The sequence below is a fragment of the Balaenoptera physalus genome (genome assembly GCF_965194825.1).
Source record: "Balaenoptera physalus genome assembly, chromosome: 16".
Classification (NCBI taxonomy): domain Eukaryota; kingdom Metazoa; phylum Chordata; class Mammalia; order Artiodactyla; family Balaenopteridae; genus Balaenoptera; species Balaenoptera physalus.
In genome coordinates, this window is record NC_138898.1 from 85,104,192 (window position 1) to 85,120,673 (window position 16,482).

The 16,482-nt window shown below is 59.1% G+C and overlaps 1 protein-coding gene across 5 annotated transcripts; it reads left to right on the top strand.

Moving 5' to 3' along the window:
• Positions 1–1,587: 1,587 nt before the first annotated feature.
• On the top strand, positions 1,588–16,011 carry MYL10 (myosin light chain 10). 5 transcript variants are annotated; one of them, XM_082429932.1, is made up of 7 exons: positions 1,588–3,118; positions 7,104–7,196; positions 7,736–7,811; positions 8,716–8,820; positions 12,580–12,658; positions 15,056–15,104; positions 15,385–16,011. In XM_082429932.1, exons 2-7 carry the CDS (start codon positions 7,161–7,163, stop codon positions 15,481–15,483), a joined length of 444 nt encoding a protein of 147 aa, XP_082286058.1. In that variant the 5' UTR covers positions 1,588–3,118; positions 7,104–7,160; the 3' UTR covers positions 15,484–16,011. The 5 variants fall into 5 exon arrangements, with proteins under 5 accessions (XP_082286058.1, XP_082286056.1, XP_082286055.1 ...); XM_082429929.1 differs by lacking the exon at positions 1,588–3,118 and adding an exon at positions 3,719–4,285; XM_082429933.1 differs by lacking the exon at positions 1,588–3,118 and adding an exon at positions 6,854–6,882.
• Positions 16,012–16,482: the final 471 nt, after the last annotated feature.

Below are 16,482 nucleotides of genomic sequence, written 5' to 3' on the forward strand. Positions count from 1 at the left end.
TCCCAAACTCCCCGCTGTCCCCTCCTCCCCAGGCCCGCCCCTGTCTGGAGCCTTCCTCTAATTTGGAGCCACTTAGAAAAGACAAGGAAACCTTTAAAGCTAAGAAGAATGTCTCCCAGGATGCCTCCTGCCTGTTTTATAGCAGCGGCCAAGAGGGTCGGCCAGTGTGCTCGATCTGCAGAAGCATGGGAGAGGCACCCGTTCAAGGGGCCTGTGGCCACAGCATCCTGCTATAAAAATAGCTGCGGATTTGAAGGCTGCAGGAGGAGAAAGGACAGGATTCCTCTGCTCAGTGTGCCGAGTGACCCTAAACCAAGAGAAGAGGGAGCCCCAAGCCCGGTCTGGGAACTCTGTGCTGGGTCCTGCTTGGGCCCTCGAGGTCACCTCTCGATGGTCGGGATGCCACCTCTGAACAGCCCTGCCCCCTCTGCTCCCCTCTCCCGCTGGACCCCGGCCCCTCCCACTTGGCCCTTCATATCTGAGCAACTCCGTGGGTGCCCCGGGACACCCACACCTTATCTGCCCTCCTCCCAGAGCAGTGATCTCTCCCACTGCGTCCCCCTCATCCTTCAAGGCCCAGTTCATTGGGTCCCAGCCCATAATGTCCCCTCTGAACGGGTGGGTGTTGGCACTTCTTGTCTGGTCCCCTCACTCTCAGAGCCACACCTGTTCCGTTCAGCGCTGTGCCCAGCACCCAATAAATAATTGATGAGTGAATGAAGAAACTCAGCGTACATTGTCTGACTGGGTTACTACAATGACCCAAGCCCAGGAATAGTCAAGGCTGAGTTCTTAGTCCCCCAGAACACCCAGCGGAGGGCCACAGTAGACAATCAATGAGCATTTGCCAATTTGAGTTGCCTTTGCTTGGGAAGTGGTGAGCTCCCCATCACAGGTGGTATGCAAGCAACAGCCACTTGATGGGGAGGTTGCAAAAGACACTCAGCATCTAGCAGGGCTGGACTCAGAGGGCTGATGGTTCCCTCCATGCTCCCATAGGCCAGGTGAGTGGAAGCCTCTAGGTGGGGCAATGGTGGTGAGGGAAAAGCAGGTGGTCCTTGCTCTGTGGAGTAGAGGTTGGAGATAGACAGTGACTCCAGTGGGGGAGGGGAGGGGGCATGTGACTTGGGCAAAGGCTTGGAGGAAGGAAAATGAAGGAAGGATTTGGAAAGCACTGGAGGTCAAGGTGGTGGCTGGCTGGGGCGGTGGGGACAGTATCCAAGGGCAGTGGGCCTGGGAGGGCAGGGGACAGCCTGCTGTTCACAAGGAGTTAGTGGTGAGAGGTTAGGGGTAAAGTCACCTGCCCCAGCTTGCTCTCATGTGGTCTGGGTGACAGCTGTCACCCTGCAGGGGGCTGGCCTTGTCCTAAGGCAATTGGTCTCTTTCAAGTTCCCATCCTGGCTTGGTCACCCCTGAGACTTCCGGTTGCCCTCTGGAAAGTGGGCACACTTTCACAACCGTCTAAGTCCTCTGACTCCCTGAGGCCCACCTGAAATTCCAGTTCCGAGACTAATCGCTCCTGGAGGCACCTGGCTGGGAGCACAAACCCCTCGGGGGTCTCTCTGACCCCAACAGCTGGCCGTCTCCCAGTGGTCAGCCGAGCCGAACAATGTGACCTGGTGATGGCAACAGACTCGCCGTAGCCCCATCTGGCTGATGGGGGACTGCGGTGGTAAATTTCATCAAGAATTCCATCCAGGGGCTTCCCTGGTGGCACAGCGGTTAAGAATCCCCCTGCCAAAGCAGGGGACACGGGTTCAAGCCCTGGTCTGGGAAGATCCCACATACCGCAGAGCAGCTAAGCCCGTGCGCCACAACTACTGAGCCTGCGCTCTAGAGCCCGTGTGCCACAACTACTGAGCCCGCGTGCCTAGAGCTCGTGCTCCGCAGCAAGAGAAGCCACCGCAATGAGATGCCCGCGCACCGCAACAAAGAGTAGCCCCCGCTCGCCGCAACTAGAGAAAGCCCACACGCAGCAACGAAGACCCAACGCAGCCAAAAATAAAAATAAATTTATAAAAAAAAAAAAAAAAAAGAATTCCATCCATGTGGGGGCTCTGCCCTCCAAACTGGGCCAGTGACTCCTTCCCAGGGCACTGGGCTGCCTGATGGCCGCTTCCAAGCAGCCAGCTTGCTGGCACCATTTCTCAGATGCGGAAAACTGAGGGTCTGTGTGTTGCTGAGAGAGAGTCCCACAACGAGGGTGGAACTCAGAGCTTCTTTTTCCCAGGACCGCTGCATGCTCCCCACATCTCCCCCTACTCCCCTCTACCCCTGGGACAAGTGTTTCCCGACCATCTCTCCTTGGGGGTTTCCACGGTCTCCACCAGATTTCTGACTAGCTCTTCCTGCTTTCATAATATGAAGGAGGAGGCGGCCGGGGAAGGAAACCATGGGGACTCATTTACCAGCACTTGTGAGCTCTGTTGTGACTCACTCCGAGTTCCATTGCGATTCCCTCTTGCATTTCCCTCCTCCTGGCAGGCTGGGCGGCTCTCCGAGTGCTCCGGACTGTCCTGGGCCCTCAGGAGCCCCTGCATTGTCCTGAGCAGTGATCCCCAGAAGCAGGCGCTCAGGGGCATCCAGGCCTTGCATATGGACACCTCCGGCCAGCAGGAAGCAGGGGTGGTAGCCCCGGATGGCATCACCTCTCCCTGCTCAGCAAGCCCAGAGCCAGGAGGCCCCAGGGCCAGGCTCATGGACCGGGCCAGGAAAGGCTGCTGCCAGAGCTGGCGTGGACAGTGGCCACCTGCTCCTCCACTCAGGCCCAGAAAGGGGCAGGCGCCTGCCGTGCCCACACTGCTCGTCTCCCACAGTGAGCGGAGATGGGGCTGGGACTGGAATCCTGGCTCCTGTGCCCAGAGCCAGTTTCCCTTCTCCCTGACCTGCTGAACACCTGTAGCCCCGTGTGGTTGGTCCCTCTGCCAGGGGGCAGCGTGGCAGGGCCTGGCCCCAGCTCAGGGCGGGAGATTCCATCACAGTCCTCGGGGAGGTCAGAGGGGCTGGTCAGAGTCAGCTGGTCCAGGATGGCTTGGGGAGGGGAGCATCGCAATGGGCACAACCTTCTGGAACCATTAGAAAGGAGCCCTCGTCCTGGCACCACTACTTATCAGCCTGGGTGAGTGACTTAACCCGTGTGTGCCCCAGTTTCCTCACCTGGAAAATGGGGTAAAGGAGTCCACGTGAAGACACAAGTTTTAGGACGTAGCCTGACTTGCTGTGTTTCGTAAACGTCAGCCACTCTAATTGTTTTCGTTATCATCACATTCCCTCCCCCAAGACAGGGGATCAGCCGTACCGGGGCCTGGAGGCCTAAGGCCAGCTCCAGGGACAGTTAAGCTGTCCTGTGCCTGGGGCCAGGTGGGCCCACAGCCTGAGCCCAGCACTGCCGGCCCTGGCAGCCCATCAGACCTGGTGGCCCCAGGTGGGGGCCGACTTGGCTGTACATACTGGGCAGCCGGGCTGCTTTGGACACACGGGGCCCCTGCCAGGGGCAGGTGCAGGCTCGGCTTGTCACATGAACTGGAGAATTCTTGGGCTGGCCCAGGCCTGGTGGGGACGGGCTACGTCCCAATACGTGTGTGGCCAGAGTGGATGGGCATGTGATTTCTCAATTCTCCTTCATCGGAGTCACCTCCCTTTTTCTTGTTTGTCTCTTTGCTCTTTCAACTCCCTGGACTATTTTCAATGCCCTGAGGGGGCCCAGGCTGGGGTGGGTAATGGTGGCAGTAGTCCTACTGGTTGAGGGGGTCCCTGCAGGCTAGGCTGATGCAGAAACTCTCCCCATGGGCTGACCAGACAGAGTCACGGGCTCCCCGCTTTTCATATGAGAGGACCGAGCCTTCTGGAGGATGGTGTCCCACCGAGAGTCACACAGCTCGAGGGGTCAGGCCGCGGTGCAGCCCTGAGTTTCCCCAGCTGGCATGGGTGGCCCTGCCTTGGGAGCTCTCCTGAACTTGCATGGCCCAAGGCCAAGTCTTCCCAGCTGGCTCCAGGCCTCAACTTACCGTGTGTCCTCAGCCAGGAGCCCCTTCCTGGGCCTTTGTCCCTTGGCTGCAGAGATCCTGTTGGCCCCGCACTGGTGGAGATCCTTGTGGTTTGGACAGTCTCTGGATCCCACAACTCCACCCACTCTCAATGGTCCCTGACAGGTGCCTGGCAGGGAGGCCCCCTTCCTGTCCTTTGTCACCTTCCAAACTGTTGTCCGGACCTGGAGCACTATTTAAAGAGCTGTCGCCGAGCTCCCCCAGCCCTTCTGCAGCTCGAGGGAGCCATCCAGACCATGGTAGGCTGGTGCTGCCCCGCCTCCTGACCTTGACCTCATCCTGTGACCTTGACTTCATTTGTGATACTGACCTTTACCTCATTGCCTGAACTCACCCTGACCTTGACCTTGTCTCTCTCACTGACATCCTTGACCTTGACCTGATGTTGTGCCTGTCCTGACCTTTTCTTCACCCTTGATGTCATCCCTGCACCCGGCCAGTCCATCCTTGTGGGTCCTGATTTGGGTCTCTACCTTCCTGGACTCGGTGGGGGCTGCCGAGGTGAAAGCTGGGGCGGGGGAGCGAGGAAGAGGAGGGTGGAGGGGGACAGAGTGGGCCAGGCTTGGAGGTTTCAGGGAAAAGTGGGGCTCTGATCTCACTAAGAGAACATGTTTCCTATGGGGGCCGGGGTCACTATTCCAGGACAGCCTGGGTCCTATGGAGCCTGGCATGGGGGCTGCTGGCCTTGCTGCGGGGTCCTTCAGGCCATGTGGGGCCTGCCCTGCCACCTTCCCCTTGCCCCTGTGTTCCAGCCCCTCGGGTCTCCCTGCAGGCTCTCAATGGTGCTGTTCTTTCATGCCCCTGTCTCACTCACCCTCATCAGTCCCTCCTGGCCTGAGAACTCTGTCAAGCCTCAGCTCAGAAGCCACCTCCTCCAGGAGGTCTGCCGTGAGTACCCCAGCGGTACAGAGGCTCCTCTGGGTTCTCAGCATCTTCCCTCCCTCCATCACCCTCTACTGATTGTCTGTCTCCCAGCCAGACTGTGAGCCCCTTGGGGACAAGGACCAGGCCTGATTCAGCTCTAGGTCCCTGGGATTGGGCACAGGGCCTGGCTGGAGGTCAGCAGGTACCTAATACATGTCCGGATGCTTTGAGGGAGACGTTATCTCGGTTTTATAAATGAAGCTCAGGGCAGAAAACTGATTTTCCTAACATCACAGAGGCTGTGATAGCAAAGCCAGGATGAGAACTCAGGTCTGGGGGACGCCCTTCTGCCCTGAGATGTTCCCTTCAGCGGATTTTTTTTTTTTAGAGGCACATTATAAAAGGGAATTTCCAAGACAGCTGGGCTGGAAAGGGTCCTGGCTAGGTGATCAGAAGCCTGGTCAGGGCCCTGGGCCTCAGGTTTGCCTGTGCAGTGGGAGAAAACAACCCCTTCCTTCCTTGCAAGGTTCTAGAACAGGGTCTGTCACACAGTAGGGTGACGTTTCCCCCAGATGGACTTGAAAGGCTGGGGCGAGACAAGGATGGGGGATGCCGTGGCCGAGGGCAGGTCTGAGGAGAGAAAGGACAGCATATCCCACAGACGGAAGCGATTGCTTTTTATTAACCAGAAGGAAATGTATATGTAATTATGTGAGATGTATTCCACAGGGAGGTTCTTTTCTTTATGATGTCTGAAGGGATTTATAAATATTACAGGGGTTTTACAGCATCATAACGTCCTGGCCGCCCTGCCAGCCCCCTTTCAAAGGATTAGTGGAGACAAAGGACCCAGTAAAAGCTAATTATAAGTCAGCCGGGCACTGCGGCTCCTGAAGTGAGCCCAGGAACCCAGGGGAGTTGGGGGCAAGTGCGGGGGTGGGGACATTGGGCGGGCAGACAGGAGTGAGCCGGGGGGAGGGGAGACCACAGAGGCGCTGGGGGCGGGCACGGGGGCGCCGGGGAAGCCTGGGTTCTGGGGTGGGGTAGACGGGGGCTGGGCACAGAGGGTGGAAGGGGCTGAGATGGAGGCCCGAGCTGGGTGTGGGGACGCCCACGTCTGTGGGGGGTCCCCTTCCGCCTCCTCCTTTGTGAAGTCCCGGCTGTCCTTTCCCCCTATCACAAGCCAAGTCTGGGGCTCCTTGCACATGGGGACCTTAGTGACGGCTGCTGAGAGAAAGGTCCCATGGAGGGGTTTGGGAACGGAGAGCTTTCAGCAAATGCCCAGTACTGGACGACTCTCAGGCACCATGACATCCGGAAAGAAACACACGGAGGCAGGAAGTCTGGCCAGAGACCCTCCACGTGGGTGGTCACCTGCTCTGCCTGCTGCCCTGAGATATGCCCTGAGCTCTGGGCAGCTATTTCCAAACCAATCCCTGATCGGAGCCAGGCCCTGGGTGGGGGAGGGGAGCCCAGAGGTGGGACAGACACAGGGAGATACGGCAAGACAGTGTGCTACGTGCTACAGGGTGTGGAAACCCAAGACTGGTGGGGAGGGGCAGAGGGGGTGGGGGAGCTCTAAGTTGGCCTTGGGTCAGGGTTAGTCAGGGAAGGCTCCTCAGAGGAGGAGGCGGAGGAGTTGAGCCTGAAGGATGAGGATTCACCCCGATGGAAGGCAGGGAGGGTGTCCCAGGTAGTGGGAATGGCAGGAGCAAATGTTGGGAGAGAAGGAAGCTCAAAGCAAGTGGGGGGGACCCAGGTCGGGGAGGGGGTGGATGCTCTGGGAGAGGGACAAGGGAGAGACCTCACAGGGCTAAGGGATCTGGGTGTTACCCTGAACACCGGGGAGGGTGGCAGGAGAGGAGGGCCCCCACGTGGCGGCTGGTGCTAGAAAAGACGCCCCTCTCTGCTCCGCATCCTGGGCACTGACCTCCTGCATTCTGGAGTCAGGGGCCTGTCGGGGAAGCAGCAGGTAGCCCCGCGGGGTAGACGCTCTGTTGGCTTCTTGCCGGGAAGAAGAAGCAGGGAAACGCCCTGCTTCTCTGCCAGGCTTCATGAGGAGCCTGGTCTGTCTGCTGGGGTCCGTGGGGGCGGGCAGTGTGGTTCAGGAGATGAGCCCTGAGGGGTGGGTGGGGCGAATGGGGGACCTCCCCAGGAAGGGGCTTCTGTAAGGCCTCCCCTGGAACCTCACAGGCACCCAGAAGAGCCCGGAAAAGAGCAGAGGGTGGAGCCAGCTCCAACGTCTTCTCCATGTTCGATCAGTCCCAGATCCAGGAGTTTAAAGAGGTTGGTCAACCACCCCCAGGGCCGTTGGGAGGGTTACAGGAATGCACGGAAAGCCATTAGGGAGCCGGCAAGGCGTGGGGTCAGCCCTCAGTCCCTGGGGGGTGGTGACATCACTATCCTTAGAGGCTGCCATGCTATAGCTTAGACTCTGGAGATGTGACGAGCTGTCTTCGGGCAGCCCCTACCCCTCTCTCCCTGAGCCTTTGCTTGCTGTGTGACCTAGGGCAAGCCCTTCCTCTCTCCGAGCCTCAGTTTCACTCTCTATAAAACGGGGTTGCTGGGAGCATGATATGAAGGATGGGCATGAAGCCCCAGCACGTGCTGGCGCACAGTAGGAGCCCAGGGCAGGTTAACCATCACTCTCATGCTGGTGTCATGCTGAGCTGGGTGACCGGGTGGCCAGAGGGCCTGTATTGAGGTTGCCCAGGCAACAGTGGTTGGGAGGACAGCCCCTTGCAGGGACGGGGGATCTCTCTGGGGAGGGGGCCTGGGCTTGGGCAGGTGGGCGGGCGGCTGCTCAGTGCCCGTGTCTCTGCCAGGCTTTCACCATCATGGACCAGAACCGGGACGGCTTCATCGACAAGGAGGACCTGAGGGACACCTTTGCTGCCCTGGGTGGGTGACCAGCAGCCGGAGGCTTGGGGACTGGGGGCGAGCCGAGCCCTGGCCATCCAGAAAGAGTGGGCGGCTGGGGGCAGGCCAGGGCGGTTGGCGCAGGGGGTGTGAGGGGCTGGTGTTCTCTGGGGGTGCCGAGGAGGAGCGGCTACCGCCTGGCAGGTCAGGGGAGACTCCCGGGTGTTAGAGGAGGACTGGCCAGGGGAGGGAGGGGGGCATTTCAGGGGCAGTAGTGGCCCGTGCAAAGACTGGGAGTGGGAGGGGGAGGGGTCAGCAGAGCAGGGGAGACACAGGGGGTGGGGAAGAGGCTGGAGATATCCAGGGGCGGGACTCGGGTTACCGGGCGGTCTTCAGCTGCCAGCGAGGTTTTTGCCTTCTCTGAGGGCCCAGGGATGGGCCTTAAGCCTGGATGGGGACGCTGGGGTTGGGGGACAGGGGCGTAACCAACTCACTTCCGGACTGAGCCTTAAGCTCCCAGAGATCTGGTTGTACACTGGGACCGTGAGGAACCCGAGTCCCCGTCTCCAGGCAGCCAGTGCATCCCTCCTGGGGCACCTGAGCCCTGAGGCCCAGGTCTTCCACCCCTGTGTGCCTCAGCTTCAGCTTCTTTGGGTCTCAGTTTCCTCATCTGTAAAATGGGGATAACCACCAACTTGCTCTCCTTTCCAGGGAGGCTGAGGTGGTGGCAGGGGGGTGGTGGGGGGCAGCCCAGTGCTGGCCACAGCTGAATGTGCCTCCATCCCGAGGTCCCCCAGCAGGTGGGCAGGGTCTTAGGGCTGAGTGGGGGCGGGTGAGACGGTAGGGCTGGGGGATTCTGCAGGAGGCTCCGTGGTCCCGAGCTCTTGGGCTGCCTGCAGGCAAGGTCCCCTCTGATCCTCCTCGTACTCCTGGGTGTCTCCCCCAGGCCGCATCAATGTAAAGAACGAGGAGCTGGAGGCCATGGTGAAGGAGGCCCCTGCGCCCATCAACTTCACCGTCTTCCTGACCATGTTTGGGGAGAAGCTGAAAGGTGATTGAGGCCCCAGGGGGCCCTGGGGAGGGGCTGGGCGAGGGGGTGTGGGTAGGCAGGGCCCTGTGTGCTGACGTACCCCTCACCGATGCACGCCACAGCTAGGAGCATGGTGCAGCCCCAGACACCAGCCCCCGGGGCACACACACCAGACCCTGCCTCAGTTTCCACCTTTATAGCACAGAGTGGGGTGAATGTAATGACCCCTAGTTTGCAGGGCTGTGAGGCGCCCAGCGGGACAGTTTGCGAGAAAGCCTTTGCGCACCATCAGGATGGTGCCCCAGCCACAGCCCCACCTTCCTAGCCCTGGGCTCATCTTGCCTGTTCTGCCTTACCACCCGCTGCTGTCAGGAGAAGGTGGTATGGGGGAGGGGGGTTCTGGAAGCTTCTGTGGCCAACCCCAGTACAGGATGGGCTTCTCCTCCAGGGAGAGGATCAGGGGCCTCATTCGTGAGTGAGGAGACCCAGGCTCAGACGGGTCACCACACCTGCTCCAGGTGTCCCAGCATCGAAGTGGCAGGGATGGAACTGTAACCCTGACTCTGGCTCTAACCACTGCACTCCCCTGAGACGCAGCATCAGGCCGGGCTGGGGTTCCGTGGTCAGAAGGAAGGGCCAGCCTGGGCTGCGGCTGCCCTTGCGGGGTGGGTCTCATCGTCATCCCATGCTCAGGCGGCCCCTGCCTGATACCCTCCCCTGGCGCCTCGGCTACCGCTGGGCTTAAGACCTGGTCTCCCACTGACCCCCAGGGTGACCTTGAGCAAGGCTTATCTGCTCTTTGCACCTCAGTTTTTTTGTTTTTTTTTAAATTTATTCATGGCTGTGTTGGGTCTTCTTTTCCGTGCGAGGGCTTTCTCCAGTTGTAGCAAGCGGGGGCCACTCTTCATCGCGGTGCGCGGGCCTCTCACTATCGCAGCCTCTCCTGTTGCGGAGCACAGGCTCCAGACGCGCAGGCTCAGTAGTTGTGGCTCACGGGCCCAGTTGCTCCGCGGCATGTGGGATCCTCCCAGACCAGGACTCGAACCCGTGTCCCCTGCATTGGCAGGCAGATTCTCAACCACTGCGCCACCAGGGAAGCCCTGCACCTCAGTTTTTTTGTCTGTAAAATGGGGTTTGTGTTAGTTTCCTGAGGCTGCTGTAACAGATGACCACGAACTTGACGGCTCAAAAACACCAGCATTGTATACTCTCAGTTCTGGAATCCAGAAATCCGAAATCTGTCAGGCCAGGCTCCCTGAGAGGCTCCAGGGGAGAACCCGTTCTTGACCTTTTCCGGCTTCTGGTGGCTGCTTTGCTCCCATCTCTGCCTCTGTGGTCATACTGCCCCCTCCTCTTCTGTCTCCCTCTGCCTCACTTTTGTAAGGACACTTGTTATTGGATTTAGGGCCCACCCGGATAAGCCAGGATGATCACTCCATCTCAAGAGCCTTTCCTTACATCTACAGAGGCCCTTTTGCCAAGTGACATTTCCAGGTCCTGGGGATGAGGACCTGGGTATATCTTTTGGGGGCCACCACTAAACCCACGACAGCCTGGTGTTTTCCAGCTGACAGAGAAGTGCCCTCAGGCCCACCTCTGGGCAGCTGTTCGGGGTTATTCCTGGGACCATGGCCACCTCCTTGAAGAGCGCAGAAGTCCAGGGGGCAGGGCAGGGGTACACTCCCAGGCAAAGACATGCGTGACTCCAGCCACGACTTTAAAGCAAGTCCTGGAGCTCGTGTCCGTCCGCAGCCGAGCTAAGAGCTCTGACCCAGGGCTGCAGCTTTTTCTCATTTTCGCAGGGGTTCCGGGGCTGGAGCTCCAGCTGAGCCTGTCATGCAAACTTGGCTGAGCCTGGGATGGGGACAGGAGCCGGGGGGCTGGGCAGGCACCACCTCGTCCCTCTAATTGGGACAAGGACGCTGTCATGAGGTTCCCAACAGCAATGAGGGGAAGCAGTCTCTCTGCAGCCCATTTGATGAGGTTTGCCGTCTGCAGAGCAGAGGCCCATTCTGGGAGGAGAGAGGGGAGGACCGGGTGCGGTAAATGTCCAGCCACGGGGCCTGAACCCAGGGCAGCTGGTCCACGTGCAGCCCGTCCTGAGGAAGGCAGGCTGGAGCCAGGCTGCCCCGGCACGGAGGTCTCTCCGGAGACCCTGGGAGGCAGAGACTGCACAGCCGCGCCCCAACCATAATCCCGTGGCCACCCCTTCTCCTCCTGCAAGGCCAGGATGTGACGGACCCTGGACTGAGCCTCTGGCCTGGGCACACTGGCTCCCTGCCACCCTACCGAGAGGAAGCCCACGGCTCTGCCTCTAGGAGCTCCCAGGCTGTCAAGGCCAGCACTGAGCCCGGCCCAGTCACTCAGGGCCAGTCTCAGAAATGTTGAGCGACTCAGACATCATCCTGTCCTGGATGATCCTGATGGTGGGGACACAGCTGGCCCTGACCCAGTCTGATGGGGGAGACACAGATGACCCTGACCCGGTTTGATGGAGGAGACACAGCTGGCCCTGACCTAGTCTGATGGAGACACAGATGACCCTGACCCAGTCTGATGGGGGGACACAGCTGGCCCTGACCGAGTCTGATGTGGGAGACATAGCTGGCCCTGACCCAGTCTGAGAAACAGGAGCACAGCGTGGCAGAACAAGAAGGGGGCTCTGGAGGTTCAAGGAGTTGGCTTCAAAGCCTTCCTCCCCTTATAGCTGGAGACCTCAGGCAAGTAACAGAGCCTCTCTGAGCCTGAGTTTCCTCTTTGACAAACTGGCGCATCAGGACCTACCACAAGGGTTGTGCTGGAGTCCCACAGGGTACAGTGCCGAAGCTGCAGGATGGACTTGGCACAGAGCACTCAGATGTGTCTGTGGCCGTGATAATGTTGGTCAAGACCTTTACCATGAATGACCCTTTATCTTAACTGATCCTGGGAGGCGGGCAGCAAACCCCGCCCTTGTCTCCATTTCACCAATGACACAGCTGAGCCTTAAGAAGGAAGGGGACATCCCCTGGTTCCACAGTGAGAAGGGAGGGCAGTGTGATGGGGGGAAGAGCACCAGGTAAGGGTCACCAGGCCACCTGCTGTCATTCACACAGTCCCTGAGACCTTGGGTGAGTCCCTTCCTCTCTCTGGGCCTCAGTTTCCCCATCTGTACCAGCAGGGGGCTGGGTATTTAATCCCATTGTGTTAGTAGAACCATTTCTTCTAATGACATCTTTCGCCAAAGCCCACACTATAAAAGTGATAAAACCAGAACTGCTCTGGATGCACTCTGCCTCTCCCGTCCCCCCACCCTCACTCCCACAAACCTGTGGACCCACCTGCCCCGCCTCTGGCCTGGACAACCTCTCAGACTCCTCCAATGCCAGAGTCCCCACCTCCAGCCCCCAAGTAAAAGCTCTTTCTCCTCCATCCATAGCCGAATCACATAGCATCAGTTGTGAGAACTTGGACAAGTCACTTAACCTCTCTGAGCCTCAGTTTCTTCATCTGTAAAATGGAACCAATGGGCAGGAGGGTTAAGCACATAGTAAACGCCTAGTAGGCCTTTCCAGGTGCATCTGTGCAGGCTGATTGTTACTATATGCAGAGCCCTTGGCTATTATTACTGTTCCTTGTTTCTCTGAAACATCCCTTCTGTGGCCTCACTGTGGACTAAAGCTGGGGAGGAAGCTCCCTGAGCCCTTGGCCTCTGTAGGGGCCACGGGACCTGCCCCACCCCCAGCCGCTGCCTGGCCTCTTCATCCTGACGCTCCCCCTGCCTGTGTGTGCTGCTTCTAGGTACGGACCCGGAGGAGACCATTCTCCACGCCTTCAAGGTTTTCGACACTGAAGGGAAAGGTTTCGTCAAGGCTGATTTGTAAGTCTCCTCTGCCTTCTCTCCCCAGAGTCTCAGGTGATAGATGGACTGGGGTCGGGTCAGGGTGGGTCGCAGCCCGGTCTCCTGTCCTGCCTGGAACTCAGGCATCTCAGGCAGCTTCCAGACAGGAGGCAGGAGGCCGCTACCCTGCCCAGTTCAGCCATTACTAGATGTCCCTTCCCCTCTCTGGGCCTCGGTGTCCCCATCTGTGTGGATGTGTATGGGGAACATGGGGTCCCCAGGTGAGGGCTTCCCAGTAGCGAGGGAGGAACGGGTGGGGGTAGAGGTGGGCCCTGAAGGAAGGCTAAGGATCGCCCTGGCTGGAGCAGAGAGGGCATGTTTGGGGTTGGTGAGGAAGAACGGGCTGTGGCTGGAGGGCGGGGGGCGGGGGTGGTGCAGGCAGCACAGAGAGGATGGCAGGGCCTGTGTGGGGTAGCCCTGGACCTTGGGTCTGCCCTGGGGGCATGGGAAAGCCTAAGAAGCAGTTAGGCAGGGGCAACATGGAGGCCAGCCTGGAGGAGGAGAAGAGAGGGTTGTAGCCGCCACAAGGGTCTTGGCCGTTGGGATGGAGGCGAGTGGATGGGTGAGTGAAATACAAGAGGCCAGCACCAATGGGATCCAGGGTGTTGGGAAGAGGACTGGGCCAGATGTTAGCCAGGGCCCGAGTGGATGTGGGGATGGAGGCGGAGCCATGGGAAGGAACCAGCTCAGCAGGGGCTGCAGAGAGAGTGAGGTGGCCGTGGGCAGCTGTCCGGCCGCCACTGGGCTGGCATCACTGACGGAGGGAGCGCTAATGCCTGCTATGCCTGGGAGCCTCAGCCCGGGGAGAGCACAGGGCAGACAGCCAAGACTCGTGGGCCGGGGCGGGCCGGGCAGAGGCAGCCTGTCCAGGGGCTGAGACACTGAGCCGACTTCTGAGCCGACCTCTGAGCTGTCCCTTCAGGGCCTCCAAGGCCTCCCTGGGCCTGTGGGTGACCCTGGGCAGGCAAGATTTCTTCCTTAGTCACAGGCTTCATGACCAATTACTGTGAGGCTTGAGGCCTCGGCTGGAGGCTGATTTTGCTTTCTATTCAATATTAGCACAGCACGTGATGGAGGTGGGGTGGGAGCGGGCAGCGGGGCAGGGAGGAAGAGAGGAGGGTCTATCTTGTCTCTCAGACGTTCTTACAGCCCCTCACCCCCCAGAGTTTTGAGTCACACTCTCCTCAGGGGTCGGGGAGGGGTTCCCGAGGTTCCCGAGGGTTTCTTCAGGCTGCAGCCCTCTCCTTCACCCCTCCCTCAGAGTCCGGGTTCCCACCCCCATCTTGGAGACCTAGGGAGGCACTGGGGGAACCCCCCAGGGTGGCCTGAACCCACCCCTCTACTGCCACCCACCTTCCCTCCCACTAGAGCAAAGTCAGGGCTGGGAGGAACCCTTTGGAGACCCAGTTTGGGAACCGCAGGCGCCATCCCCAGGCTATGGGATCTGAAAGACATGGCTGCCTGCCAGGCAGGCCACAGAGGAAGCTCTGGTTGAAAGAGAGTCTGTGAAAAGTCCCCAGCGTGGAGAGATGGAAACTGTGACTGTCCGGTAGTAACATAAATAGTGGAAAATGTGCGTCGGTCTGGAGCAGGGCGGCGGCTGCCGGCACCACAGGGCACATGCGTGCTCAGGGCTCTGCTCAGCCCTCTGGTCCCACCCCTGCCCTCTGCACCCCCCGAGAGCTCTATGGAGCCCTCTGAGCTCCTGGGGGCACCAATCCCTCCCCCACAGCCTCAAATGCCCCACCTCTGGCCATTCCTCCAGGCCCCGGGCAGCTCTGGCCCCTGTGGGGAGCTGCTCTTCTGGACCACCCAGGGGGACAGGCCCCACCCTGCCGCTGCACATCAGTACCCCTCTCGAGCCTCAGTCTCCCTCTCTGTAAACGGGGGATAATAGTACTCACTTCCCAGGGCTGTGAGGAGCAAAGGAGACCTGGGCAGGAGCAGGAGGACACAGACCTGGGTAGCCTTCCTGCCCCTTGGCTGAGTGCAAGCACCTTGCACGCTCCGAAGCACCTTACAGATGTCAGCAAAAATCATAAGCTGAAGAAGCAGTGCGTCTAGAACCAGGGCAAAGAGGCTCCCCTCAGCGACCTAGAGGTTGATTATTAGTGCACAATGGGACATCAGAGTGGCCCCCACAGTCATGTCGGGGTCCCAAGCTCATTTCATTGGGTCCCCATCTGATGTGAAGAGGGGAGTCCACGTTACAATGGAGGCTGAGAGCTGAAGTGGCCGCCCGAGGCCACACAGCCATCTGGGGGCTGTAGGGCCAGCCCTGGTTGGTGTCCTCCTGGGCCATCAGCCCCAGGATCCGCGTGTCCACATACAGAGTGGCCCTTAACCTGAATGTGACCCTTTCTCTCCCTTGAACAGCATCAAAGAGAAGCTCATGACGCAGGCAGACCGCTTCAGTGAGGAGGAGGTGAGTGCCGGCTTTTCAGGGCCTGGCCCAGCGCTGACAAGCATCTTCCTGGGAAGTGCTCCTTCTTTAGTGATCCGCTGAGATGATGTCCCCCTTGACTCCTAGGATGGGAACAAGGATGGGTGGGATCCTGGCCTGCTGGCCTGGCCTCTGTGGCCTCCACCCTGATGCCTCCCTCTCCAAAGAGGGGAGCGACATTCTGCCTAATGCCCTTGGGTGACCCCTGGCTCTGGCCCCCACCTCGGCCCTGGTTGAGGCTGACTCCCGGCTCTTTCCCCAGATCAAGCAGATGTTTGCTGCTTTCCCGCCAGATGTGTGTGGCAATCTGGACTATAGGAACCTGTGTTACGTCATCACGCATGGCGAAGAGAAGGACTAAAAGGGGACCACCGACGCCCACCCCCACCCCATACACACATTCAGAGGCAGCAAACACGGGGCCGGGGGTGGGGGAGAGGGGCGGCCGTTGAGGAGCCCCTGCAGCCAACATGTGTGTGTGCAAGGAAAAGGCTCCCTGGCCTGCGGGTCAGGGGCAAAGTAAGAATAAATAATGTAACAAGGTCTGAGGTTTTGTGATTAATGCTCCGGTTGGGGAGAAAGCTAAACATTCCTATGTTGTTGGTTTTTCCAAAGTTTTTACTTCCTGGCTTTGCTCAAATGTTCCTGATGAGCTGGTGTTTAGAACTAATTGACAGTTTTAATGATCCCCAGCTGGGGCACGGGACACTGCCTTCATTTATGAAGATTTTATTGAGCACCTAGTGCGTGCCAGCCCTCGTGCCAGTCCCAGGGATGTGGAGATGAGCCAGCCCTGTCCCCGGGCCGAAAGATCATGCAGTGAGGGAGACAAGAACTGGGGTGGGGACACAGTGGGGAGGAGGTGGGAGCGGGCCAGGAGAGACCTGGCAGCTAGAAGCCAGACAGAGGCAAAGAAGGCAGTGGGGGGAGGGGGCGGGGGGTGGATTCAAGGGATGTTTAAGGAAGAGGCAAAGATTTCTTGAACAGGGCACGCATAGCACCAACCATATAATAAAAGGGCAGAAACTGGACTTCAAATTGAAAACTTCCACTCAGCAAAAGACACCATGAAGGGCGTGAAAAGGCAAGCCCAGGCTGGAGAAGATATTGGCAACAATAGATATTGACAAAGATCTTAAATCCCGAATATACTTAAAAAAAAAATCCTACACATCGGGACTTCCCTGGTGGCGCAGTGGTTAAGAATCCGCCTGCCAGTGCAGGGGACACGGGTTCGAGCCCTGGTCCGGGAAGATCCCACATGCCGCGGAGCAACTAAGCCCATCTGCCTCAACTACTGAGCCTGCTCTCTAGAGCCCGCAAGCCACAACTACTGAGCCCATGTGCCACAACTACTGAA

Excerpts from the sequence above, each read along its gene's own strand:
- MYL10 (XM_082429929.1), top strand. The coding sequence starts at position 3,827 with ATGAGAGGACCGAGCCTTCTGGAGGATGGTGTCCCACCGAGAGTCACA. Across the intron at positions 4,286-7,103 it reads AGGGAGCCATCCAGACCATG|GCACCCAGAAGAGCCCGGAA; the intron begins GTAGGCTGGTGC and ends GGAACCTCACAG. Across the intron at positions 7,197-7,735 it reads AGATCCAGGAGTTTAAAGAG|GCTTTCACCATCATGGACCA; the intron begins GTTGGTCAACCA and ends TGTCTCTGCCAG.